Source organism: Macaca mulatta, chromosome 2 (genome assembly GCF_049350105.2).
Source record: "Macaca mulatta isolate MMU2019108-1 chromosome 2, T2T-MMU8v2.0, whole genome shotgun sequence".
In the NCBI taxonomy this organism is placed as follows: Eukaryota; Metazoa; Chordata; class Mammalia; order Primates; family Cercopithecidae; genus Macaca; species Macaca mulatta.
In genome coordinates this window covers 140,116,040-140,142,327 of record NC_133407.1, presented here as the reverse complement: position 1 = coordinate 140,142,327, position 26,288 = coordinate 140,116,040, and the positions used below count along the sequence as shown (strand labels likewise).

General features: G+C 34.5%; 1 protein-coding gene across 1 annotated transcript in view; it reads right to left on the bottom strand.

The window, feature by feature from the left end:
- CNTN6 (contactin 6) overlaps nt 1-26,288 on the bottom strand; it is a 307,019-nt gene that overhangs the window by 18,404 nt on the left and 262,327 nt on the right. The window contains exons 13-17 of the mRNA XM_028844371.2: nt 6,560-6,735; nt 6,082-6,199; nt 5,296-5,454; nt 4,985-5,134; nt 1,981-2,051 (exon numbers count right to left, since the gene is read on the bottom strand). Of these exons, the coding sequence (XP_028700204.1) occupies nt 1,981-2,051; nt 4,985-5,134; nt 5,296-5,454; nt 6,082-6,199; nt 6,560-6,735 (674 nt within the window). The remainder of the gene's footprint in view (nt 1-1,980; nt 2,052-4,984; nt 5,135-5,295; nt 5,455-6,081; nt 6,200-6,559; nt 6,736-26,288) is intronic.

Below are 26,288 nucleotides of genomic sequence, written 5' to 3'. Positions count from 1 at the left end.
TTAAGTCAGGCAAAACTTCCTGTACACTATGATGATAATGCTTATTCGGCCTTTGATGAATATGGAAACCTAAATAAACTACTCACAAACAATTCTCTTGTAGACTCACTTGAAAGTCGGTGTTTTATGGGAAATACGTTTGGAGTAGCAGGTATAATATGGCTAACGTACTACCTAAGGTAGATACTCAAGGACTCAGGCCCACCCTGAGCCATCACATTGCATGGAGACAACTGGGATTGTAATACAGGATACAGTAAAAGAACATAAAGGGAAAGCCCTGTGTTCAAATGCTTCTCTGCCCAATGATGTCACATTTCTAAGTCTCAGTTTTCTTACCTGAAAGTGGTGTAACCACCTTATAGCATTATTGTAAGGACTGAATGATATTAAACTCTCTGTGTGGCATCTGAAATCCTGTAAATGCTTGAAAAAATAGGGTTTCCCCCTCTCTCTGGCCTCTGAGAGTCCCAGCTCTCTGAAAACACTGCCTTCCATTCAACAAGTGTTCATGGAGGGTGGACCACATTCCAAGCACTGTTCTAGGCCTATAATGTCAACATGCAACAAAATATCCAGGGGAAAGGGTGACTTTCTGGGCAGTTGCATCTAGTTTCTGACACTGTCATTTATAACCATAAAGAACAACGTATCTGGTTCCCAGTTCTCTCTCATAGCCTAGCCATGTGAAGTAGGCGACAGTAAGAAATACCAGGTTTGCATTTTCTGGAACATAAGGGATGCAGGTTCATTTAACTGACAAATGTCTGAGAAACTTAAAGTGGGGAAGAGATCCAGACAGCCTATGGTGGCAGAGTGAAGAGGGATGCTAACTGGTTATGCATTGCACTTCCACTAAACATTGAGCAGGGTATGTGTCTGCTGAGGACAAATGTGAAACCCATGCAAGTGGGTCATCCATGGGCAGCCTTAAAGGGGACTCTGTCCACAAAGACCACCTACAGGAGAGAGAATATTCACTGGAAGAGTCTAGAAATGGACCACCAAAATCCAGGAACTGACACCCTTCAGCAGCCAGTTGGGTCTGCACCAAGGAATTGCAATTGGGAGTCCTTGGTGGGGGATCATCCAGTGGCCAGCTCCCAAATAAAAAATAAATAAATAAAACAGAAACCCTACCCTATGAAATGGCAGCGTCTGGTAATTTGCCATACCTAGAGCACACCAAAGTCAAATTAGAAATGTACCAGCAATCCAGATCTTTTCCTTTCTCTTCCCCTCCCAACACCAACCTTCTATAGCTCTGGAGAATCCAGAAGTAACACTGTGAATGGGGAAAGATAAACTGAAGAGCAGAATGGAGAGAAGTTGGACTGACCATGTATTCTCTTTTGCGCTACTGAATTCTCAGGCTGAGGCACTGAGCTACTGAAAATGAGAAACTTTAAACTGGTTGAAAGCCTAAATTCTAACGTTTATACTTCAGTTTGAAGTGTATACACCAGACTGAAATTTGTAATAAGTGAAAAAATGAGCCTATATGTTAACGGGTAATAAAAATGACCACAAAATCTATTCCATGTGCCCAAGCTTTCATCTAGATGCAGGGAAGAATGAGTGGATCAGATGTAAAGAGCAGTGTTAGGACAAGAATAGTTTTTTGCCTACAGTCTACTGAGCTCAGCTTATTCACAATACAACAGTGCCACAGGTAATAAATCAAACAATGCCTAGTTCATCAAGCAATAATGAAAATGCTACTGACCCACGCTCAATAGATATTGAAGTTGTTTTTCATGTATTTGGGAGAAAATTGTGCTGAGTTCGTCATACTGTCTCACAATGAGAAAAGTTCCTAATACCTCCTCTAAATAATTCATCATCAGAATGATGTATTTTTATACCATATATTTTTATATGCTCTCAATAGTGATCAAATAAATCTTTTTGTTTTTCAGTATTCTTCCTGGCCAGCTAAATCTCTTTTCTTCATAATAACTCAGTTGGACAGAAAATTACCTCCCACGTAATGACGAGTTCAGACCGACTTCCTCCACCTCCATTGACGTTTACTGGTGCCACAGCAGGGACTAAAAGCAACCAAGAGAGATGTGGGATGGCAATTATTAAAGTACATCTTCATCAGGAAGAATTTTGTTTTTGAATTTCACCTTTCAAAATCTCACACAGGCATATTGTGAGAGTCTTGCATTTTTAATGAACGTAAATTATGTTTACACATATCCAAATTTCTAAGAGAGAGGACACAGTTGTGTTTGATACATGAGCACCCTGGCTCCAAAATTAATTAAAAATTGAGTAACATCGGGCATTTGACATTATTATGCATCATCTACTAATTGGCAAAATGATGTTCCATTCAGATGGTAACAGTGACACTGCTGATTTAGTGCCTAATTATACAGTTGTGCTGTAAACAAGTTAGTGAGGCAGTATATTAATTAATTATTTTTTTCAATAAACAAACTAAAATAATTTTTCTTTTTATTAGTCATCAGGATATTTTAACATTTAAAATTAAATATTGAAAAATATGAAAATAAATACATTCTTGTTTTAAAACTCCTGGTTAGAATCTCACATCTCTCGGGAGAGAATAAGAGGCATTTTCTTCCAACTTTTCACTAGCAAAGTCAGATTTTTCTCCTGTCAAGAATGTGATTGGAAGAGGTTCTTTCTATTTATTTCTTGGGATCTAAGGCTCTGTGGTAGAAGATTCAGAAACCAGTAATTTTGATGAGTTTTTAAAAAGTATGCCCTTCAACTCTATATCCTTCTGAGGACTAATATAATGAATAATAGTTCATAGAAACTGTAAAGCTGAGGAAATGCTGAGTGTATATACAGTATTGTAGTGTCTAATGAGAATGAGGTTTTACTTTACACATGTGTAAGTGTTTAAAAGCATTATTTTTCTTGACATAATGACAAAAAGTATCCTAAATCTGTGATAATGGTTAAATCAGCAGGGTATGCTTTTTAAATGTGGAATTACATGAAATTGTCTATACTGGACCATTTCTGAGCAATGTGAAAGGTGGTTGGTTGAGGAAGCACCTGGATATGTCTGGGGATTGGTAGTCAGGGATTAAAATATGTAAATTTTAATTCCTCATTTCAAATTTTTCCCCACCATGTAGACCATCTAAATTAATTTAGATTACTTATTTTATTTATTTCCATTTCATACTGATGTTTCACTCTATAAACATGACCAGAAAATAGTCATATGATAATCTGATTGTTCTTCTTCAAAATTGCACCTTTCAGATATACCTTTTCATATTTAAATTTATCCTTAACTTTTCCAGCTTTAAGCTTCATAAGTTTTTAGAAAAAAATTACGTGAACCTAAACCTTATTTTCTAAGTCTTCCAATGCCTTTGATCAAAAGTGATGTAAATCAGAGTGGATTTTACAGAGTTGCTGAATTTATAGTGCTTGACAGCTTGCAGTGACTAACTGCACACTATCTCAGGACCTTTGCATAGTTTAGCTGTGTAAGGAAAAGTATTTTAAATTATATTTTGATTTACTTTCTACAAAGTTTCCAGTGCTCTGAGAAATAGAAAATTCCTTTCTCCATTCAATTTCAAATTAATTGTACTTAAACCTAAAACCATATTGAGAACAAGTTAGTCTTTGTTGATATCAGAGAGAGAGAGAGAGAGAGAGAGAGAGAGAGAGAGAGAGACGAGAAACTCTGTAGGTTTTCAATCAGTAGAGTTTGACTCAATAGGTATGAATATCACCAGTCTCATTCTGCTACTGAAACAAGAGAGTATTAATGGTTAGAAGGTGGCACACAAACTTAGCTATGAAAATGTAAGAGTTTCTGTCAACGCTGTCCAAAGCTACCAAAATATAAATCAATGGTAAACAACCTGAAACTAAAGCTCATATCCAGAGTCATGGGCAACACCTGAAGATTCTGATCCAGAGGGTATATAGGAGGGCCTGGGAATTTCTATATTTACACACTTTCTTTGGCTAATCTATTGCTCATCTACATTAAGATCCTCTTTTGTGGAGAATGCTGGGTGTAAAAATCAGGAAGTTTGGATTCAAATCCTAGCTCTGTCACAAACAACCAGCTAATATCCAGGTCTTCATTTTCCTCTTCTGTAAAACAAAAGGATTTCCTTTCAGCTGTAAGTTTCTAGCGTGATTTAATTGGATGATATCACTGTCAAGTAAGTCCTTTTTTCTAGCCCCAATTCTATGATAAACAGTTAACATTATCTTTAGTTTAAGGATTGATTTATTGACTTCTGAAAATTGTGCACACTTTAATAAGGTAATTTGTGTTTGTTAATTAAGCCAGCGACAACAAAGTGATCCTTTGTTTATGTGACTGAATAAGAATGTGAACTTTGTAGGCTACATACAGCTAGCAGATTAAATGTCACCCTGGATGTGAAAGTTTGAGTGGAACAAAGAGGATCCATTGAAAAGAGCTTAAGAAGGCATGGTATCTGAGCCAGGTTCTTGTGTTCCGCTGTTCAGTGAACCAATTAATGCTCAATTAGTGCTCCTGTTAAATGAATTTAGGATTTACCTCATTTGCATGGAAAAAAAATTATACTATTGCTCAATGAAGCTACAACTAGGTCAGAGTTGAGAAATAGATGAAAATATATGGCTGACTGCACAACAGAGTCTCAATTAATTCTTGGCTACAACATTTTAATGAAACAAGCAGTAACTCATTTGCATATACAAATCTACAGATTCTCTATTGAAGTTTGACTGGAAAATAGGTGTGATGCAAACACAGTTTCTTAAAAACTCTGCTTAAAGGCAATCATCTCTTATTGAACCTACTACTTGGGGAAAATACACCTTGTCTTGTGTACGTAAAAATTAAAAAATGAGAGCCACTCGTTTACTGCCAAACAATTTTGAGACAAAAGTGTTAGAAGACCCATAAAAATACTTGTTTTCTTTTAAGAACTGTATCATATGAAGTCTTCCACATTTTTAGAACACATTGATTCTTTACCTGATGCTTTAGTTCTTAACAATTCTGATGGTTTACTTGGTTCTCCAATCCCAATGCTGTTGCCGGCAACAACGCGAAATTCATATTCCACCCAAGGACTCAAACCAACCACTGTTGCATTGTATGTCTTACCATTGAGAATTTCTGGAACTAAAAATAATGGGACACTAAGGCACCGAAGTTGGGACTACTCAAAAACAAATAATTATACAAAATTATATAATTATTAATTTAAAATATAATTGTATTTATTAAAATTATTGGACTAAAATATTATTTTTAAAGTATCCCAAAACACTTTTGTCACTCACCTGTAGCAACAGCCTGCCAACCCACAGAAAATGGTGTCTGAGTCTGAATAGTAAATATTTGAATGGGACTGTTATTATCTGGGCCTGCTCTCCAGCTTAGTTGAGAAGTAGTACTGGAAATCTCTTCCACTTTCACATCCTCAGGAGGACCTGGTGGACCTTGAAAAAAATGTTTTATCATGACTACATTGGAGATACTTACATTCATTAATTTGGGACAAGGATGGTTTATTTTTACCTGTTGTGCTTAGAAAGTAAAATATTGACCATAATGTATTTGTAGCACATTATTAGAGATAAAGTTCTATTAATTCCATTTATGTGGTAAATGACATTAATGTACTAGTGCTTCCTCTGGAGATTAGAAAATATCAGGCATATGATGATTGCATATCAACCTATACTCAAAAATTGAGAACCATCATCTTTAATTACTCTTAAAATCTAACTCAAGTAAATGCAGCTAATCTGAAGAACTACAGGAGCATGTGGATTTGATTCTGGATTGGCAAGAATGATTTATTATAAACAGAAGACACGTCTAAGTTTTAGGTACTGACACTGCTTGCCAAGCGTGACTGTTCACTATAGTCAAATCCTACACAATTCCGTGTCTGTATCCACACTACCCATACCCTGGAGTCCTGGGGTTTAAAAAATAAAAAATCTATCTGATTTCATCTCACTTCCATATCATGATGTGGTTTCTCAGAGGTCTACAATTTAGACATGAACATTGTGACTGTGAATAAACAGTGTGATCAATTTTTCACCATTTATGCTCACCTCTAACAATGATATCGGCTACTGCAGATAAACTTTCTAGGGTTGTTTGTACTGTGCAGAGATATTTTCCTGAATGATTTAACTGAATATTCCTTATCATCAAATCCCCAACAGATTCCTGCAGACCGAAAGGGAGAAATGGATAAAAATATAAGCCCATATAACAAGTCCTACTTTATTGTTACAGCTGGATAAATATTAAACATAAAACAACTCTGAAATTAAAAGATATACTAGTATCGTTGTTTCTTGTATCTAAACCCTTTTATTACCCCCCTTATTATAATTACATCTAGACAACACGTATTCCTACAGAAGACACAAAACAAAATAAACCAAAACAAAAACAAATGCGGCTTCAAAAATAGTCAGTGATTATCCATGCAAACAAAGATGGAGAGAGTAATTATGAAAAATGGTGATTCATATAAAAGACTTGATTCATTTTATTAAGCACTTAACAATTTCAGTAACTTACTCCTCCGATCCTTTCAAAATGAGCCATTCCTTTTTTTAAGTCTATGATATCTCCATTGAAAAACCACACAAATACCACTTCAATGGAGGGGTCATGGGACACCTGGCATGGCAGCACTATGCTCTCACCAACTGTAACATCCATTTTGGAAGGTGGGACAGTAATGACAGTTCTCTCTGTTGAGGAAAAAAAAATTTTTTTTAAGTTTATGAAATGCTAGCCTATGGTTATAAAATACATATTTGTGAATACTTTTTCATTCATTTGAAATTATATAAATGCAACCTGGACTTCTACAATGTCCAGTGTGAAATATTCTATTGCCTGTTTTTCAATGTCCTGCATTTATTATTGTAGCTTATTACTTATACTAAAATTAAAAATATAGTTATATTCACACCTTATACGAAAATAGTTTACAGAAAACTGTAGACCTTAAAAAATGGCATTCTATATATACAGAATACACTGCATTGTTTTTGTTATATTTTATTCTAACATTTTAGTCAAAACATGACAATGGACACACTGGAAACAGCTCTAAATACTCTCTTTTAACTTCACATACTATGAGACAAACCACGTTTCTGAGATAATGAACACCATAGTTTCTATAGAGATTTAGTCATATGTTTATATTTAAGAGGGTGAATGCAACATATTTATTCTATCTTTGACATAGCTGTGATATAATTTTCTTTTTGTTAAACATGCAACATGAATAGGGAAGATGGAAGTTTTCTCTTTTATAATTCAGATTTTCCATTGTTAAAATTATGCATCCATCTTAAAAACCTTCCCTCTAGAAATGTTGGCCTCTTTGTCAATCTTTGATCTACAAGACCTAGCATTTCACTGACCAAAATTTCAAATGACAATCCCAGGGTGTGCCAGTTGTACCTGAGAGTCCTATATTTCTTCAGATTAAAAGAGATTCACAATGGAGATCGTTTTGACTACTTTGTTTATAATAAAGTTCTGATTCCAGAGTGTTGAGAATTGATCAAAGGGAAACTCAATACCTATGAAGGGGCCCTGGACAAATATTTAGATTTAGATACATACCATCTCACCAAGAATAAAATGTTTTGAAAGATTTACATTTAAGAATAAAGGTTTTAGGCAAGTTATTGGAAAAAACAAAAACAAAAAACAAAACTGTACATGAAGAAGTTTAAAAATAGTGTAATGACCCTGGAGAATCTCTTTCTCTATGGGTCATTTATAAGATAAAGTTTAGCTCTCTAAGAAATGGACTAAAAGCTTCACTTTCTTCTAGCTTCTTCATTCTGCTCAAGAAACCAAATTAACATTGAGTTTGTATTTATACGTTCACATTGATTAATGTGCAACTGCATTTTACCAATATAATGTTTAATTATTATTTGACCATTTAAACATTTTTAATTGTTTTCTTCATTCATAAATATTTAGAAGTAGAAAGTAGGAAGTAATAATTTGGGGTTTTAAGGTACATATTGACAAAAGAGCCATGGAAAAATAAAAACACATGCTATACTTCTGAATATGAATATAATGGAGAAAATCAAACTCTTAATCTGTATTAGATATGACTTCATTTTTTATTATTTAAAATACTTTTCATATTTATATTAGATGCATGTACTTTTTATTTTTATTATTTCTTTTTGAGATGGAGTCTTGCTCTGTCACCCAGCCTAGAGTACAGTGATGCCATCTCAGCTCATTGCAACCTCAGCCTACCAGATTCAAGCGATTCTCTTGCCTCAGCCTCCTGAGTAGCTGGGATTACAGGCATGCACCACCACGCCAGGCTAATTTTTGTATTTTTATCAGAGACAGAGTTTCACCATGTTGGCCAGGTGGTCTTGAACTCCTGACATCAAGTGATCCACCCGACTTGGCCTCCCAAGTGCTGGGATTACAGGGGTTAACCACCGCACATAACCACATGCATGCACTTTATATTCTAATTATATCTAAGGAGAAATTTAAAGAATGGTTTTGTGGACTATGCCCATTCTTAATTCCAAGCCTTTGTCACAGATCTGCAACCAAAATAAGGGTAAAAGATATCCAGGGACTTTGCTGAAGTTGCTTATCAGCTTAAGGAGATTTTGGGCTGAGACAATGGGGTTTTCTAAATATACAATCATGTCATCTGCAAACAGGGACAATTTGACTTCTTCTTTTCCTAACTGAATACCCTTGATTTCTTTCTCTTCCCTAATTGCCCTAGCCAGAACTTCCAACACTATGTTGAATAGGAGTGGTGAGAGAGGACATCCCTGTCTTGTGCCAGTTTTCAAAGGGAATTTTTCCAGTTTTTGCCCATTCAGTATGATATTGGCTGTGGGTTTGTCATAAATAGCTCTTATTATTTTGAGGTACGTTCCATCAATACCGAATTTATTGAGCGTTTTTAGCATGAAGGGCTGTTGAATTTTGTCAAAAGCCTTTTCTGCATCTATTGAGATAATCATGTGGTTCTTGTCTTTGGTTCTGTTTATATGCTGGATTATGTTTATTGATTTGCGAATGTTGAACCAGCCTTGCATCCCAGGGATGAAGCCCACTTGATCATGGTGGATAAGCTTTTTGATGTGCTGCTGAATCCGGTTTGCCAGTATTTTATTGAGGATTTTTGCATCGATGTTCATCAGGGATATTGGTCTAAAATTCTCTTTTTTTGTTGTGTCTCTGCCAGGCTTTGGTATCAGGATGATGTTGGCCTCATAAAATGAGTTAGGGAGGATTCCCTCTTTTTCTATTGATTGGAATAGTTTCAGAAGGAATGGTACCAACTCCTCCTTGTACCTCTGGTAGAATTCAGCTGTGAATCCATCTGGTCCTGGACTTTTTTTGGTTGGTAGGCAATTAATTATTGCCTCAATTTCAGAGCCTGCTATTGGTCTATTCAGGGATTCAACTTCTTCCTGGTTTAGTCTTGGAAGAGTGTAAGTGTCCAGGAAATTATCCATTTCTTCTAGATTTTCCAGTTTATTTGCGTAGAGGTGTTTATAGTATTCTCTGATGGTAGTTTGTATTTCTGTGGGGTCGGTGGTGATATCCCCTTTATCATTTTTAATTGCGTCAATTTGATTCTTCTCTCTTTTCTTCTTTATTAGTCTTGCTAGTGGTCTGTCAATTTTGTTGATCTTTTCAAAAAACCAACTCCTGGATTCATTGATTTTTTGGAGAGTTTTTTGTGTCTCTATCTCCTTCAGTTCTGCTCTGATCTTAGTTATTTCTTGCCTTCTGCTAGCTTTGTGCAAAAATCACAAGCATTCTTATACACTAGTAACAGACAAACAGAGAGCCAAATCAGGAATGAACTTCCATTCACAATTGCTTCAAAGAGAATAAAATACCTAGGAATCCAACTTACAAGGGATGTAAAGGACCTCTTCAACGAGAACTACAAACCACTGCTCAGTGAAATAAAAGAGGACACAAACAAATGGAAGAACATACCATGCTCATGGATAGGAAGAATCAATATCGTGAAAATGGCCATACTGCCCAAGGTAATTTATAGATTCAATGCCATCCCCATCAAGCTACCAACGAGTTTCTTCACAGAATTGGAAAAAACTGCTTTAAAGTTCATATGGAACCAAAAAAGAGCCCGCATCTCCAAGACAATCCTAAGTCAAAAGAACAAAGCTGGAGGCATCACGCTACCTGACTTCAAACTATACTACAAGGCTACAGTAACCAAAACAGCATGGTACTGGTAGCAAAACAGAGATATAGACCAATGGAACAGAACAGAGTCCTCAGAAATAATACCACACATCTACAGCCATCTGATCTTTGACAAACCTGAGAGAAACAAGAAATGGGGAAAGGATTCCCTATTTAATAAATGGTGCTGGGAAAATTGGCTAGCCATAAGTAGAAAGCTGAAACTGGATCCTTTCCTTACTCCTTATACGAAAATTAATTCAAGATGGATTAGAGACTTAAATGTTAGACCTAATACCATAAAAATCCTAGAGGAAAACCTAGGTAGTACCATTCAGGACATAGGCATGGGCAAAGACTTCATGTCTAAAACACCAAAAGCAACGGCAGCAAAAGCCAAAATTGACAAATGGGATCTCATTAAACTAAAGAGCTTCTGCACAGCAAAAGAAACTACCATCAGAGTGAACAGGCAACCTACAGAATGGGAGAAAATTTTTGCAATCTACTCATCTGACAAAGGGCTAATATCCAGAACCTACAAAGAACTCCAACAAATTTACAAGAAAAAAACAAACAACCCCATCAAAAAGTGGGCAAAGGATATGAACAGACATTTCTCAAAAGAAGACATTCATACAGCCAACAGACACATGAAAAAATGCTCATCATCACTGGCCATCAGAGAAATGCAAATCAAAACCACAATGAGATACCATCTCACACCAGTTAGAATGGCGATCATTAAAAAGTCAGGAAACAACAGGTGCTGGAGAGGATGTGGAGAAATAGGAACACTTTTACACTGTTGGTGGGATTGTAAACTAGTTCAACCATTATGGAAAACAGTATGTCGATTCCTCAAGGATCTAGAACTAGATGTACCATATGACCCAGCCATCCCATTACTGGGTATATACCCAAAGGATTATAAATCATGCTGCTATAAAGACACATGCACACGTATGTTTATTGCAGCACTATTCACAATAGCAAAGACTTGGAATCAACCCAAATGTCCATCAGTGACAGATTGGATTAAGAAAATGTGGCACATATACACCATGGAATACTATGCAGCCATCAAAAAGGATGAGTTTGTGTCCTTTGTAGGGACATGGATGCAGCTGGAAACCATCATTCTTAGCAAACTATCACAAGAACAGAAAACCAAACAACGCATGTTCTCACTCATAGGTGGGAACTGAACAATGAGATCACTTGGACTCAGGAAAGGGAACATCACACACCGGGGCCTATCATGGGGAGGGGGGAGGGGGGAGGGATTGCATTGGGAGTTATACCTGATGTAAATGACGAGTTGATGGGTGCAGCACAGCAACATGGCACAAGTATACATATGTAACAAACCTGCACGTTATGCACATGTACCCTACAACTTAAAGTATAACAATAATAAATAAATTTAAAAAAATAAAAATAAAAATAAAAATAAATAAATAAATATGTCTCATCTAAAAAAATAAAAATAAAAATAAAAATAAAAATAAATAAAAAAAAAGATATCCAGGGATCCAAGAAAATTTTTTAGAACTAGAGAAAATATTTTCCTTTTGTAGTTGCTCTGAAAATAAATAAATAAATCCCAAATGTCTTATTTACATTTGTAGGAGGATAAGTTGGCTAATTGGATGTGTTGACAGAGCAAAACTGCCCAGATTTAAAGTTTTAGATAATGCAATTAAAGTAATTTTCAGACATTAAAAATGACAGCAAGTCCTTCCATTTATGACACCACATAGTGGCAAAGTTAGATAAATTATTCCCTATCTACATAGTTCATTGTTGTACAGTAATAATGACTAAAGCTTTATGAATAAGAAATGTTTATTTCATCATTTATAATGGTTACATTTTTCACTAGTTAACTCATTTGTAACTAATATTTATTGAGCATGTAATGTATGTCCAGTCCTCTGCTAAGTACTGGAGTCATGATGGTGAAGAAAATGAGGGAAAAAAATCCTGCAGCAAATCAGAAAGATAAGGAGTGTTCCTTCACAGAGATGAAAGTCTACAGAAGGAAGCTAGCATGAATCAAATCATATTAATTACTATACAGTAATGTGTGATAAGCCCTATATACTAGGAGTGACTTTTTTGAAACATTTGGCAGATCCTGAGGGGATCAGTTTATTGAGAAATAACTGTTTTAGCTGAGAAGTAAAAGGCAAGTAGTAATGGGCTGGGCAAAGGTAGCAGGTAGAGAGGAAACTAGATTTCCTATGCAGGCAAGAGCATTCACAGAGGAACTATGTGAAAAAGAACTGTGATTGACAGATTCAGTGCAACCATGTTGCTGAAAAGGATAGGACTGAACAAAGAGTAACAGAGGAGTGAAAGTGAAGAAGATGAAGCTGGATGATAGCCATGCTCAAGATACAAGCCACAAATGTCATTAAGCTCAGCTACATAATTTGTGGGTCCAAGGGCAAAATGAAAGCGTGGGGTGACTTTTTTGAAAAAGAGGAAAAAGTGTCATTAAAGGTACTAAATACAAGGCTTTTCGCTTTAAAATAATTTATTACTTATACAATAAAATCAGGGTAAGACTCATAGACAAGTGATGACAGGCACTTACAAATTACAAAATACATGATTTTGGTGTTATAATTTTATATGATATAATAAATAATACTTTATTAAGGTTATAGCTTGATTGATTATATAATTTTCTCATTTACTTTTCTGGTCAATCGTTTACTAGATTGACAGAAATTATTTTTAGAAACTTCATTTTCAATTGATATAATTTCAGTGACATCAGTCACTCCTGGCAAATGCAAGATCACAAATACTTTTTGATGAGTTTTTATTTTGTAAAGTATCTTTCTTCTGATGCAACTTTTATGAAACCATTAAGACTGTTTTATAGACTGTAGCAACATTCATAAGTTTCTGATGAATTACACTGAAATATAAATGTTAAAACATCTAGAGCTGATGATTCTCTTCATCAATATTTTTCTAAAAAGATTTAACTCTTTATACAAATCTGTTTTGTGAGAGCCTGAATTTAAGTATAAATATATGCAATATAATCTTAATGTTTCCTCTGACATACACTGTAACTTCTGGAGGTTGTACAAGAAATTGAAAGGGACTTCATGATTTTCATATAATTCAAAATGCCTGTTTTTCCATTCCATTTTTTTGTATCTTCAGTTACAAAGAAAAACTCATGAATTATTGGTTTCCCCAAAGCTTCATTTAAAACTAATGTTCTTATCATTTACTGGAATAATCTTTAAGTTTAATTTCTATTTCTAAGCCTGTGGATTTTATTGCAATGTCCATGTGTATGCCTTCCTCTTGCAATAATTTATTGACAAAGTTTATTGCCTGAGCACTAACAATTTCTGTGCTGGTGCTCAGGCTGGAGAGTTAATATTTCTGCAAATCCCACAGAGACAGCCTCCGGGGATGTATGGACAAGCTGGCCTCCCACCTTGGATCCTCCTGTTGACTACTTTTGAAGTCTCCTCCTGCAGCCTTTGCTGCCGTCCACTGTTGTTTCTATGGTTGCTACCACCATCATCTTTATCCCTCTACGAGGCCCAGGTTCTGATGTGCCCATGCCCCCAGGATTCCAGGACTATGACTACCCAGGCATGCATGTGCACACCTGCACTTCACACCAACTGCTATGCATGCATGCTCACTGCTGGGTCCTCAGGCGTGTGTGTATGAGCCGCCGCTGCTGTCGCTTCACATATGATGCCGCACATGCATGTGGGTATGGTGAAGCAGCAGCAGCAGCAGCTCATGCACACACAGGTTATAAATAAATTCTTAATCATTTTACCTCCCAATTTGTGTTTTGTACAAAAGACAAATGTACAGTCACAGCAGAACATTTCAAGCTTGGGGACTTCCTCAGCACAGGGCTCTGTGTGACTGGATTGTATGTCCATGAAACCAACTCTCGATGTCATGCTAAGAAATATATTCTTACATACAAGTAGAGAGTAGCATGGTGGTTGTCAGAGGCTGGTGGGAGGGAGGGATGGGGAATGGGGAGATGTTTTTCACAGGGTACCAAGTTTCAGATGGGAAGAATAAGTTTTAGAGAACTATGGCACAGCATGGTGACTATAGTTAATGTAATACATATTTCAAAATTACTCAATTAGGATTTTAATTGTTCTCATCACATAAAAAAATGATAGGATGTGAAGTGATGGCTGTGTTAACTGGCTTGATTTAATCATTACACGATGTAAACATATATCAAAATATCACATTATATCCCACAAATACATATAATTATTATTCATCAATTAAAAATTTTAGAAATGCATTTTTTTTGCTGAAAAAATTGGAAACATTGGAAGTATGAAGCAGAGGAATGATATGATGACATACCATTATCTGCAGTGTGAAAAATGGACTGTATTTAAAAAGAAGTAGCTCTACATAAGCAGGCTTATTATCCAGAAAAAGGGGATGCATAGTTCCTCCTGGGAGTAGCCTCCTGTGTGGATGAAGAGGTGCTTGGAGAAGAACACTTTTTAACTGCTGTATCCTCTCCACACACCACAGGCAGACCTGTCCCCATCCTGTGCAGGTGGCTGTCTAATAGCCATGAGGCCACTGATTGCTCTCTCAAAGAGTTCATTCTACAACCATGTGCAGCCTCAGCCCCAGCATTAACACGAATACCCCACAGAGACAAAAATCACACTTGCAAGGACTGGGAGAGTGGTGCTTGTGCGGTCGAAATATACAAAACTGTTCATGCCACTTTGTGGAAAGAACAGGGGCTTTAGTCCGTTAATTCCTTCATCAAATACACCTTAAATTCTTAAGAGAAACTCAAGCATCTGAGAGATTTCTTCAAACCACTCAGATCCTATATTCCACTCCTTTCCTATGAGTGCATATGTACCAGTAGAGTAGCTGCAGTTACTTGAGGCTCATCGACACTGAAACACTTCTTGGTATTTATGGATCAGTGAGATCTTTAGGGCCTGAATTATAACAAATCAAAAAGGAGGAAAGTTGACTATGCTAGACTCTATTGTTTGTAAAAATTTAGGATTCTTTAAGTCTTTTCAAACAAAACAAAGGGTTACTTATTCACTTTCATTTCATATCATTCTATTCTTCTTGCATATTCCTTAGTCATTTGTAAGAAGTTTGATCTAGTGGTTTTAAAATTTTAGCATGTGTAAGAATTTCCTGAGCATTTGTTCAAAATGTGAATTCCTCAGCTTGCACCAGAAATACTGATTCAGTACGTCTAGACCTTGAATATGTCCTTTTATCAGGCTTCTCCAATTGATTTTGATATAGTTAGTCCGTGCTTTGACAAATGTTCCCTTAGTTTTTAAAACTTGAACCTGAAATTTCTATTTAAGAAACATTCAAATATAAAATATATTGTCAGAAATTCTCTAATACTGTGGATTTAGGAAAAAATTATGTCCAGTAAATGTTACTGTTTAGTAATACTTCAAGAAAGAAAGATGGAGTCCCAAGGTTAACTGTAATGAATTCTGTATATTATCTCCTCTTTTATCATTTCTTAAACACTTAATATATTAAAAACTCTGAGAATTCCTAGATGAAAGGAACTCTTATTTGTTGGGTTGGTGCAAAAGTAATTGTGGTTTTTGTCTTGAAAAGTAAGGTTTTTTATTTTTAAAATTTTATTTAATTCAAGGTTTCCTACATTTTGGTAGAGTATCAAACATTTTTAATCCATATAACATTTCTTGATACATACAGTGTTCATGCATAGAAATGGAAGTATATCTTGGTATATAAGGACTTCTGAGAAACGTCTGGAAATGTTGATTTTATGATTGAAGAGGATTAAACACAACATAAATATGTGTGTATATATATAGTCACATATAAAAATATGCGTTTCTATTTAACATGCATACACATATATGCTTACATATTTATGAGACTATTATGGACATTTGAATTCTAAATAATTTATAAATAATAATTTGTTAAGATAAGAAAACTAGTTTTATGTTATATTAAAAAGAAGATTCCCTAATGTTTTAAAGATACATTCTGATGTATTTATGGATGAAATTATTGAGGTTTGGGATTTGCCTCCAGATAACTGGAGTTGTGGAAGGTTAGTGTATAGATTAAACAAGGTTGATAAGAGTTGCCATTTATTGACTCTGGGTGATGTATACATGAGAGTTTCTTATACTATCACCTCTACTTATGTGTGTGCTTGCAATTTTCAATAATAAAAGACAGGAAGAACATGTTAGGGGAGAGTGAATGTTTACATACAGAACAGGGAAGAACATTTCTCATTCACTTACTGAAATCATAAGAACTGGCCACTTTTTGAAGATTGTCCTAAATGTAAATGACAATCATTCATGAAGAGTTTGTAAAATTATAGAATTTTAATATTTACCATTTGCAATCTATGGCAGTGAGGTAAAAGTTATTATATAAGAACAGCTTCATCTAGCAGTCCTATTCTTAAGAAGAATAATAGAATATATGATGTGACTCTTTTGATGAATAGCCTTACTCAAATTCACATTTCATAACAGTCAATGACATTCCCAGAATCCCTTTTAGTTACAAGGACCCCAGCAGACATGAAGACTAATTACATCAAAACTTATGTCAGGATCATTTAGTGTGATTTCCTTAAACACTTAAAAATGGGACTGCTTCTCTATAGCAATGACCAAATAAATACACTCTTACATTTCATGATCTCTAATTACATTTTTAGAAGCAAGGGGATGTCAGTTAAATGTATAATTGGTCTTTCCTGACCATACAGAAAACATTGTTTTGTTTGTTTGTTTTGATGTTTGTTCCTTCAACTCAGTTGAAATCCTTATCAATGTCACTTTGCACAATAATAACTGCTAAGGTGTTTCTGAAGTTATAAACTCCTCTCAAAGGATGGACAAATGTATAAGAAAAATTATCAAACTTTTCCTTTTGTACAAGCATGGGACTCTTCCTTTATCTATGACATAGAAAATGTTGCTAAGAAATCAATATAAGCTAGTATATAAATAGCACTTCAAACAGGTGACAAAGCTCTCTTATATTTTCTCTCACTAGTTAACTTGTGATGTCTAGAAATAAATACTTTTAAAAATTGGTCTTTTTTTCCTAATGAATTCCTCAGAATCTCAAATTATGCTACATATTAAGATATTAGTCCTTTCCATTGCTCTTTATTTCTTCCTCTCTATTCATGGTCTTCCTTCTAACTGTAGAAACTTTTTTAAATAGACATTTTTCCAAAGAAGACATACAAATGGCCAACAGGTATGTGAAAATGTGCTCAACATCATTAGTCATCAGGGAAATGCAAATCTAAACCATGATGAGATGTCACATCACACCTGTTAGGATGGCTATTGTCAAAAAGACAAGAGAAAACTGTGGAAAAAGAACTCTTACCTACTATTGGTGGGAATATTAATTGATACAGCTATTATGGAAAACACTATGGAGGTTTCCCTAAAATTAAAAACAGAGATGCCATACAACCCAGCAATCCCTCTTGCGGAAAATAAAATCAATAGTCCAAGGAATGTCTGCACTCACATGTTCATTGCAGCAGTATTCATGATAGTTAAGATATGGGGATCACCTAATATCCATTGATAGATGAATAAATAAAGAAATTGTGATATGTATATACAATGGAATATTGTTCAGCTCTATAAAAGAAGGAAATACTACCATTTGCAATAACATAGATGAATCTGGAAGAACTACGCTAGGTGAAGTAAGCCAGCACAGAAAGAAAAATCCTGTATGATCTAACTTATAGGTGGCACCAAAAAAGTCAAATACATAGAAACAGGTAGTAGAATGGTGTTCACTCAGAGCAGAAAAGTAAGGAAAATGGGAAGATGCTGTGCAAAAGGTACAAAGTTATTGTTATGTAGAATAAATAAGTCTAGAAACAGAATGTACAGCACAATGATTCAGTTATCTGTATATATATCTGTATACTGTATCACAAATACTGTATTGTATACTGAGAACTTTCAAAGAGTGTAGACTTCAGGTGTTCTCATCACAAAGACACAGACAAAAGAGGCAGCTATGTCAGGAAATGCGCAAGTTAACTTGCTTAGTATGTAACCATTTTATTAAGCATAAGTAGATCAAACATTTAAGGTGTTGTATACCTTAAATATAAGCAATTTTTATTTTTTAAGTGATGGGGATTCTCTCAGGTTTTGTTTGTTTGAAAGCATATTTATTTTGCATTTATGTGGGGGGATTTTTAAACAGGTATAGAATTCTTATTGGTATTGTCTTCAGCCCATTAAAAATGTCATTTCATTTTCTTCTGGGCTCCTTTTTTCTTTGTTATATCAACTGCCAGTCTTGTTTTTTTTGGCATAATGTATCTTTTTTATCTGATTTATTTTTCCTTTAGTTTTGCTACTATGTGCTTAGCTAGGTTTTTCTTTGCATTTGTCTGAACTGGGGCTCACATAATTTCTTAAATTGGATGCTTATTATCATTTTCAGTTTTTAAAAATATCTGGCAAATATTTCTTCAAATATTGCTCATGTATAATTTTCTTTCTCTCCTCTCTGCTCCTTTTGGAATAACAATTTTATGTATGTTAAAAGTTATTCACCATATTCCATGTTTTCCTTATGATACATTCTGTCTTTCCTATTTTATTCTCTATGTTGCAGTTAAGATATTTTCTATTCACACATCCTCCCCTTTGCTAATTCTCTTTCTGCTATATCTATTCTGGTGTTAAATCAATGTATTGCATTCTTAATGTTATCACTTGCAATTGTCAGTTCTAGATTTCCCATTGGAGTTTTAACAGATGCCATTTCCTTTCTGAAATTCTCCATCTTGTCATCTACTTTTTAAAATATATTAATCAAAATTATTTTAAAGCCCTTGAGAACTTCAAAACTTTAAAGCCCTCTGAGAACTTTAATATTTCCATCACTGTGACCTGTTACTGTTGTCTGTTTTTTATTTCTGGGTTTTGGTCATTTGGCTTTAGCTCCAGTTATTCCTAGTAACATTTTATTGAATGCTAGACATTGTGGCTCAAAAATGTAAATGATTTTATAGTGTTATATTTTTACTGGGGAGATTTACTTTCTTAAGCATGCAATTAGAAAAATAGCCAGAAGGTGGTCCGAACCTGATATGAATTGAGTCTGGATCTTAGTCATTTTAAGTCCCGGTCAATTTTATTTTGTTTTGTTTCGTTTCTTACTAGGACATAGTCCTTCGGATATCCTGACTCAAGTTTGAGTTGCTTAGCAGACCTTATTCTATTTGGTTTATTCGGAACCTCTATTTGTGTCTCCTTTCACTGTAGGTCTACCAAAATTTCTGCTTTCTGTTTGGTTTCTTCATTCCCGATTTACACTGCTTAGGAATTGGCAAATTTCTGAGAAGAAAAACAGCAGGGACTGTGGGGCTCACCTCTCTGCGCTTTTGTTTTCTCCAGGCTACTGCACCTCATGTTGCAAACACATTGGCTGTTGTTGCAATTCCTTAAAACAACTGTTTTTGTTTATTTTTTAATATTTTAACAATATTTGTGGTGAACATCAGCGGGAGGTTGGTGTGATAAGCTTACTTCAACTAGTTAAGACAGATTATTCTCCATTATTATTAATGTTTCATAATAGATTAAGTGTGTTGGTAGAAATATTTAGGCCATTTATCAGTAGGTTTTTAGATAATAGCTTGAAGAGTATGATAATTGATGTCAGTTAGAGAAAGAAATAAACTTAATTTTGGACAGAAGTAGAGATTCCTAACATAGAAATATACTAATTGCTTATTCAATCATCTGTTGAAAACCATTTAATTAGTATTGCACCCTTACCTTATTCCAAGTTATACATTAGTATGACTGCTGAACAAAAGGAACAAAACCAAACTGAAGAACCATTAGAAGATTTCAACCTTAAGAGTGACAAAATCTTGCTTATATTTTAATAGGAACATTGTAGCTTCTAGAAGGAAAACAAAGAATTAGGACAAATACTTTTGAAGCTATTACTGGGTTTCCAAGCTTAATATTTATGAACAGTTTGTCCAAATCATTCTTTCTTGTGTGTGTCAAGAGGTGGGTTTAGCGTGTGTGTGGGGGGAGGTAGTGGGTGGGGTCTGGTGAGTATTCTTTGACTTGTAGGATTTTTAGCAGTGTTCTTGGCCTCTATCTAGGATAGATGTGAGTAGACCCTTCAGTTGTGAAAATCAAAAATATTTGCATATTTGCCAATGTCCCCTGGGAGACAAAATCATCCTGGTTGAGCCATTCTGTGCTACAGCAATACTATGGGAAAGAGATGACATGGCTTAAAGTCTGGGCATTAAAGTGGTGAGAAGTGGTTAGCTTCTGTATGTACCTTGAAACTGAAACCATTTTGGGGCAATTGAATATGGGGTTTGAATGAAAGAAAAAATTAAAAATAATCTCAAAGATTTGATCTAAAGAACTGTCAGTGTAGACTGTCATTAATATAGAGGAGAAAGAATACAGTAGAAACAAGTTTGGGGAGTAAGAATCAGGAGTTCAAGGTTAGGATATAGTAAATTTGTAAGTGAAGATGATAAAATTGGCTGTTGAATTTGGAGATTAAAGAGAAATATTTGAGCTGGAATTAGTTTGATTTGAGTTTGGGAATTAACTTATATAGATAATATTTAAAAACAGAAAACTGGATGAGATAATAAGGGTAGGTACAGCTATAAAATGAAGACCAAGAGAGTAAAAAAAGAAAAAAAAAAGACGAAGAGAGGAAAAAAATTTCTGTATATTCTATATACATGCATGTATACATGTAGGTCTACCAAAATTTCTGCTTTCTGTTTGGTTTCTTCATTCTCGATTTACACTACACAGAATGTATATAGAATATACATGTATGTTTATATACATACATATAGATGAATATAACTATCAACTAGACTACCAGTTTAGAAAATATAACATTTTAATAATAGGGCTTTTAGGAAAAGGAATGGAATAAAACATTAAATCATTCAGGAAGATATTTTAGGACCAAGAAGTATGAGTTTCTAGAGTGACAAAGCCTGCCAAATGCCCAGTGTAATGGTTGATAACAGATTTAAAACATGACACATTATCTTGAAATTGTCAAACATTGGAGAAAACAGAATTCTAGAGAACAAGAGGGAAAAGATGTCACAAACAGCAGATTAGAAATCAAAAAGGTTTAGTCTTTCAGAGCAGAGTAACGGCTCAAAATTTCTGAAAAACAATGGTTTCCAGTCTAGAATTCTATTTCAAACTAAACCACCAATAAAATGTAAACATAGAATAAAGGCATTTTCAATCATGAAAGATTTTTAAAAAATTTATTTCTCTTGGATTATTTCTCAAAAATCCACTGGAAGATTTAATCAACCAAAATGAGGGAGTATGTTAAGAAACAGAAAGGCATGGAGTTAGGCAATGGAGCATCAACACATGGGGCAGGCTGATATTGAAGGGAGAATATTGAGATAGATTTGGGAAATGAATTATTGGCAAGTCCATAGAAAACTAAGCAAACGAACAAAAGAAGGGAAAGCAAACACAGGAAAATCAAAGCTAATACTCTGAAATAAACCTTGGATAGAGAAAAGCAGGCAAACAAGGCAATCGGCGTGATGGGGTCTTTATTTCTCCAGGCCTAGCAAGCCAGAAATAAAGGAGTTTTTAGTCTTTAATTAATATGCTTTTCCTTTTTGTATATACAATCCATAAGTCTAAAATATTTTACATCCTCTTAGATAAGTGCATGATTATCTGCTTACACATGTGTATCTACAGATTAAAATCTACATGCAGCACTTATCATATTTCACCACAGAGTAAAATTTAATTTCAATGCATAAATTAACCATGGTCAATATATTCCAATTTACCTTCAGGTACCATTACTCATTTATTTACTACTTCAACATTTAAATGGTTAGGAATAAATATTAAAAGAATACTGAGAACCCCAGAATAAAAGAAACAAATGAAGAACCAGTCTAGAGAAAGAATTGTCTAAAATGTCTAAATGAGAAAACATGCAACGTTACCCTATTTCCCTAGCAAATAATAATGTAAAATGTAAACACAGATCTTTTATATTAACAAATAGTCAAAGCAGGGCCTGACATCTATTTAAACAGAACAGGCACTGTAGATTCTGTGTAATAAATTAGATATGACAACTACTCTATTTCAAAGCTATTAGTACATAATAGGCAGTGACTACATATTTACAGCATCATATATTTCTTATAAATTGTTAGTGTTCTTTCAGACTATTATCCAATAGTAACTTCATGCTGGGCTGTAGCGAATTATACAATAGAAGACTTCTGTAGCTTTTTTTTGTTTTGGGGGACTTTTTTGAGACAGGATCTTGCTGTGTTGCCCAGGCTGGAGTGCAGTGGCATGATCATAGTTCACTACAACCTTGAATTTCTGAGCTCAAGTGACCCTTCCATCTCAGCTTTCCAAGTAGCCAGGACCACAGACATATGCCACCACACCTTACTAATTATTTTTTATTTTTAGTAGAGATAAGGTCTTGCTATGGTCTTGAACTCCTGGTCTCAAGCAATCTTCCCACCTAGTGTAATCCCAGCACCTTAGGTGCTGGGATTACAGGCATGAACCACCACACCTAACCTGTAGTTTTGTAGAAGATGAAAGTAGAAATGTTTATTTTGCCTGGCAATAAGCCCTAATACAAATGATATTTTCTTCTGAATGTTTCATGTTGAGATGAGGGGAGTCAAAATGAGAAAATAAAACCCAGAAAAAGAGGATAAGGCTAAGTTTGGTTCATGTGATTATTTTTCCCCTTTTCCACACCCTTCAACCCCATTCCTCTTTTGGACTTGAAAGCATTTGGTAACTACTTGTGTGAGCATTCAGGATCCAGAGACTGAAAACATAGCTTGCTTCTGGGGACGTTTTTTTTATCTTAATGACACACTTTACTCCTAAAAAAAAAAAATGGCCCTAGAGCATAAGTGACCACTGAGTTAATTTAGAGGATAAATGCCTAAGAAGGAGAATAGCCTAATTGCTTCTTTTAGGGTCAGAATAGAGTCAAGGTAAATTTACCAAATTTCCAATTCCTAATTAATTCTTAATTAAAAACTCAAGAAACAAGTAAGCACAAGTGTTTGCAGGTTTGGGAGGGAAACTGAAGATAAAAAAGACTTAATAGTTTGAGAGATATATATACACACACATATATGCATATATGTATATACATATGTAGGCATATATGTATATACATACATATGTATGTATGTATATAGTTACCTACAGAATAAATGTATTGGTTAAAGTGTTTTTTTTTATTTTAATAAAAATAGGAGATGGATAGCTAGTGATTTATACTGCATGAATGAGACCAAACACAAAGGAATACACAATATAAGACAGCATTTGAATGAAATCTGTGGTGAGAAAATTATTACAGTAGCTGCTTCTAGGAGTGTAGTAGGAACAAGGATTAAATGACACAAAAAAAGTTCTAAATGTTGGGTGACAATAATGTTCTATATCTTGTGTGTTTTGGGTTACAAATGCCATTTTCAAAATTTAGTGGATATACATTAAAATTTATATATTTTATTATATGTAAGTGCACATAAATATTGCACTCTAATGAATTTTTACATGTAAAAATGTACATACAAATATTGCACTCTAATGAATGAAGTCTGCAGTATTTAGGAGGAAGTACTAATATCTGCATGTTACTATATTTTTATTCCTGCTGGACTTTGTTTCAACACTGTCATGTAAAATTGTCTCATGCAGTTTTTAATACGTACATTTGTTGGAAGATGGAAAAGAAGGAAAGCAAAAGTTCCGCCACTTACTAGCACAGGGACCTTGGGCGAGTGGTTTTAGCAACCTATTTCTCAATCTCCCTCGTAAAAAATGGAGATAATAATACCTGTTTCAAAGCATTGCTCTGAAAGTTAAATGAGATGATATACACAAAGAACCTATCATGGTGCCTAGGACAGAGAATGTATTTAACAAATAGTAATGAATAATAATAATAAAGAATACAAGATGAATAATGATAAAAACTAAGTCATCAAGATCCACGTTAGTTAGTAATCTCAGGTTAGCATAATTCCAAAGGCTGTGCATTAACCACTTTAGGAAGTGGTCTATACTCTTCTGTGTCTGGTCTCCTTCAACTGGCATAAACCAATAGCTATACACCCCCTATTTTTATCAAAATTAAACAAAACAAAACTTTGATCAATAATAGGTTTAAACTATGCAGTAAAAATATCTTGAAAAAAGTGGTAAAACCTATACCATATTAACATCTATCCTTTACATTATATTTTGTAAAGTATACATTAAGAAAAAACACAGCTGTATGACATACGTGGTAACTTAATCTGATTGACATATGCTACATTTTTAAAAAGACTGTGAACTAAATTGTCATGAAGACCAAGATAACATTGATCTTAGGGGATTTGCTTAAATCGGTGCATGTTTTTGCTTGTTTTTACATTTTTACTTGAAGAGATTATAGTATTCAAGTTTCAATAATTCGCGCAGCATCACTTTCAATATTGGAACGGGAAAATTTTTCATCTGACCAGCATAATAACTCATTATATATTTTCTCACCTTGAAGTAATTTTTACCATCAATAATTTTTAAATCAAAATCTTCACTGTTGAAATGTTTTCAGTCATTCTGTATAGGAAAGCGGTGCGTGGAATTGAACATTTTTCGGGAGATTTTAGTGCTACTGGAGACTTCTCTGGTGTTTTCAAGTACTACGATATGACAGATGTATTCCAATACATCTTGTCATTTCTCTGAAATTGTACTTTTGGTTTTCTCAATCAAGCTGGGCTTGTCGATAAAGCTGAGCTTGATATCTCAAATCCTTCAAACTGCCTTTTAGAGCCACAAAGCCTCCAATTATCTACGTATCTTGGGCATTTCTCTTAGTAAACTTAGACCTGTATCATTCTGCTGGAGAAAATGGATAGGCCACTCTGTAATGGTGGTATAATAAAGACTTCTATCACAAAGAATAAACAACTAAATGAGCAGCAATAAACTTAATTTGCACATTAGATATGCTTTTCCAAGTTCCGACATTTCAGTTGAAAATAACACTGAAGCAATGAGGCCTATAATTGAACATCCAAAACTTCTCCAGTGGGGAAACAGAAACAAATGTTGCCTGCAAACAAGATCATTTTTATAGCCTGCTGTTACTTAGTTTTTTAATAATTTTCCAAATGCCAGATCAAATAATTTCTCCTTTTATGTGATTTTCATATACCTCTTAGTATATGTACATATTGTAATTTTAATCTCAGTCCTCCAAAATGAAAACACTTAAACTCTCTTTCCTCTTGATTCCTTGTTTCTGCCTATGAAACATGTCCTCAAATTATACTGGGCATCTTCTGAGGCACTGGAAAGGCTGCTGCTAATTGCACTCACAATGTTTGAATGGAAAATTGCTTTGTCCTGCTGCATTAGTGAAATAGAAATTTCCAACATACAGTGCAGATAACTTCAGAATCCTCTTAACATAGATAAGCCATATCAGCTAAAAACTAAGCTGGAAAATATCTCACTCTTGTAACTATTATCTTTTCCATGTTATCTAACAACAACATTTCTTGCATGACTGAGGCTGATAAGTAAATTCAAAGGGAGATGATTGTTTTATCAGCTTTATGGAAATTTCTTATTTGCTCCTTAACACTCTATTACTCTTAAGGTCACTATACACTGATTTTGGCTTGAGAAACAAAATTATATTTGATTCTGTAACAACAATCAGATGAATATTACTGATGAGAAAATACACACACACACATATACACAACCATTAAGCCATCTTAACAAACAACCAGATGACTATACACCCAATAGTCAAGAAAATGGTTCAATTGATGTACACTATTATAATTTTTTCCTATGCTAGGCTTCAAATTTGTAGGTTGTAAAATAATAATTCCTTGGCAGTGATGTCTTCAACATTTTTACATGAAAGGGAA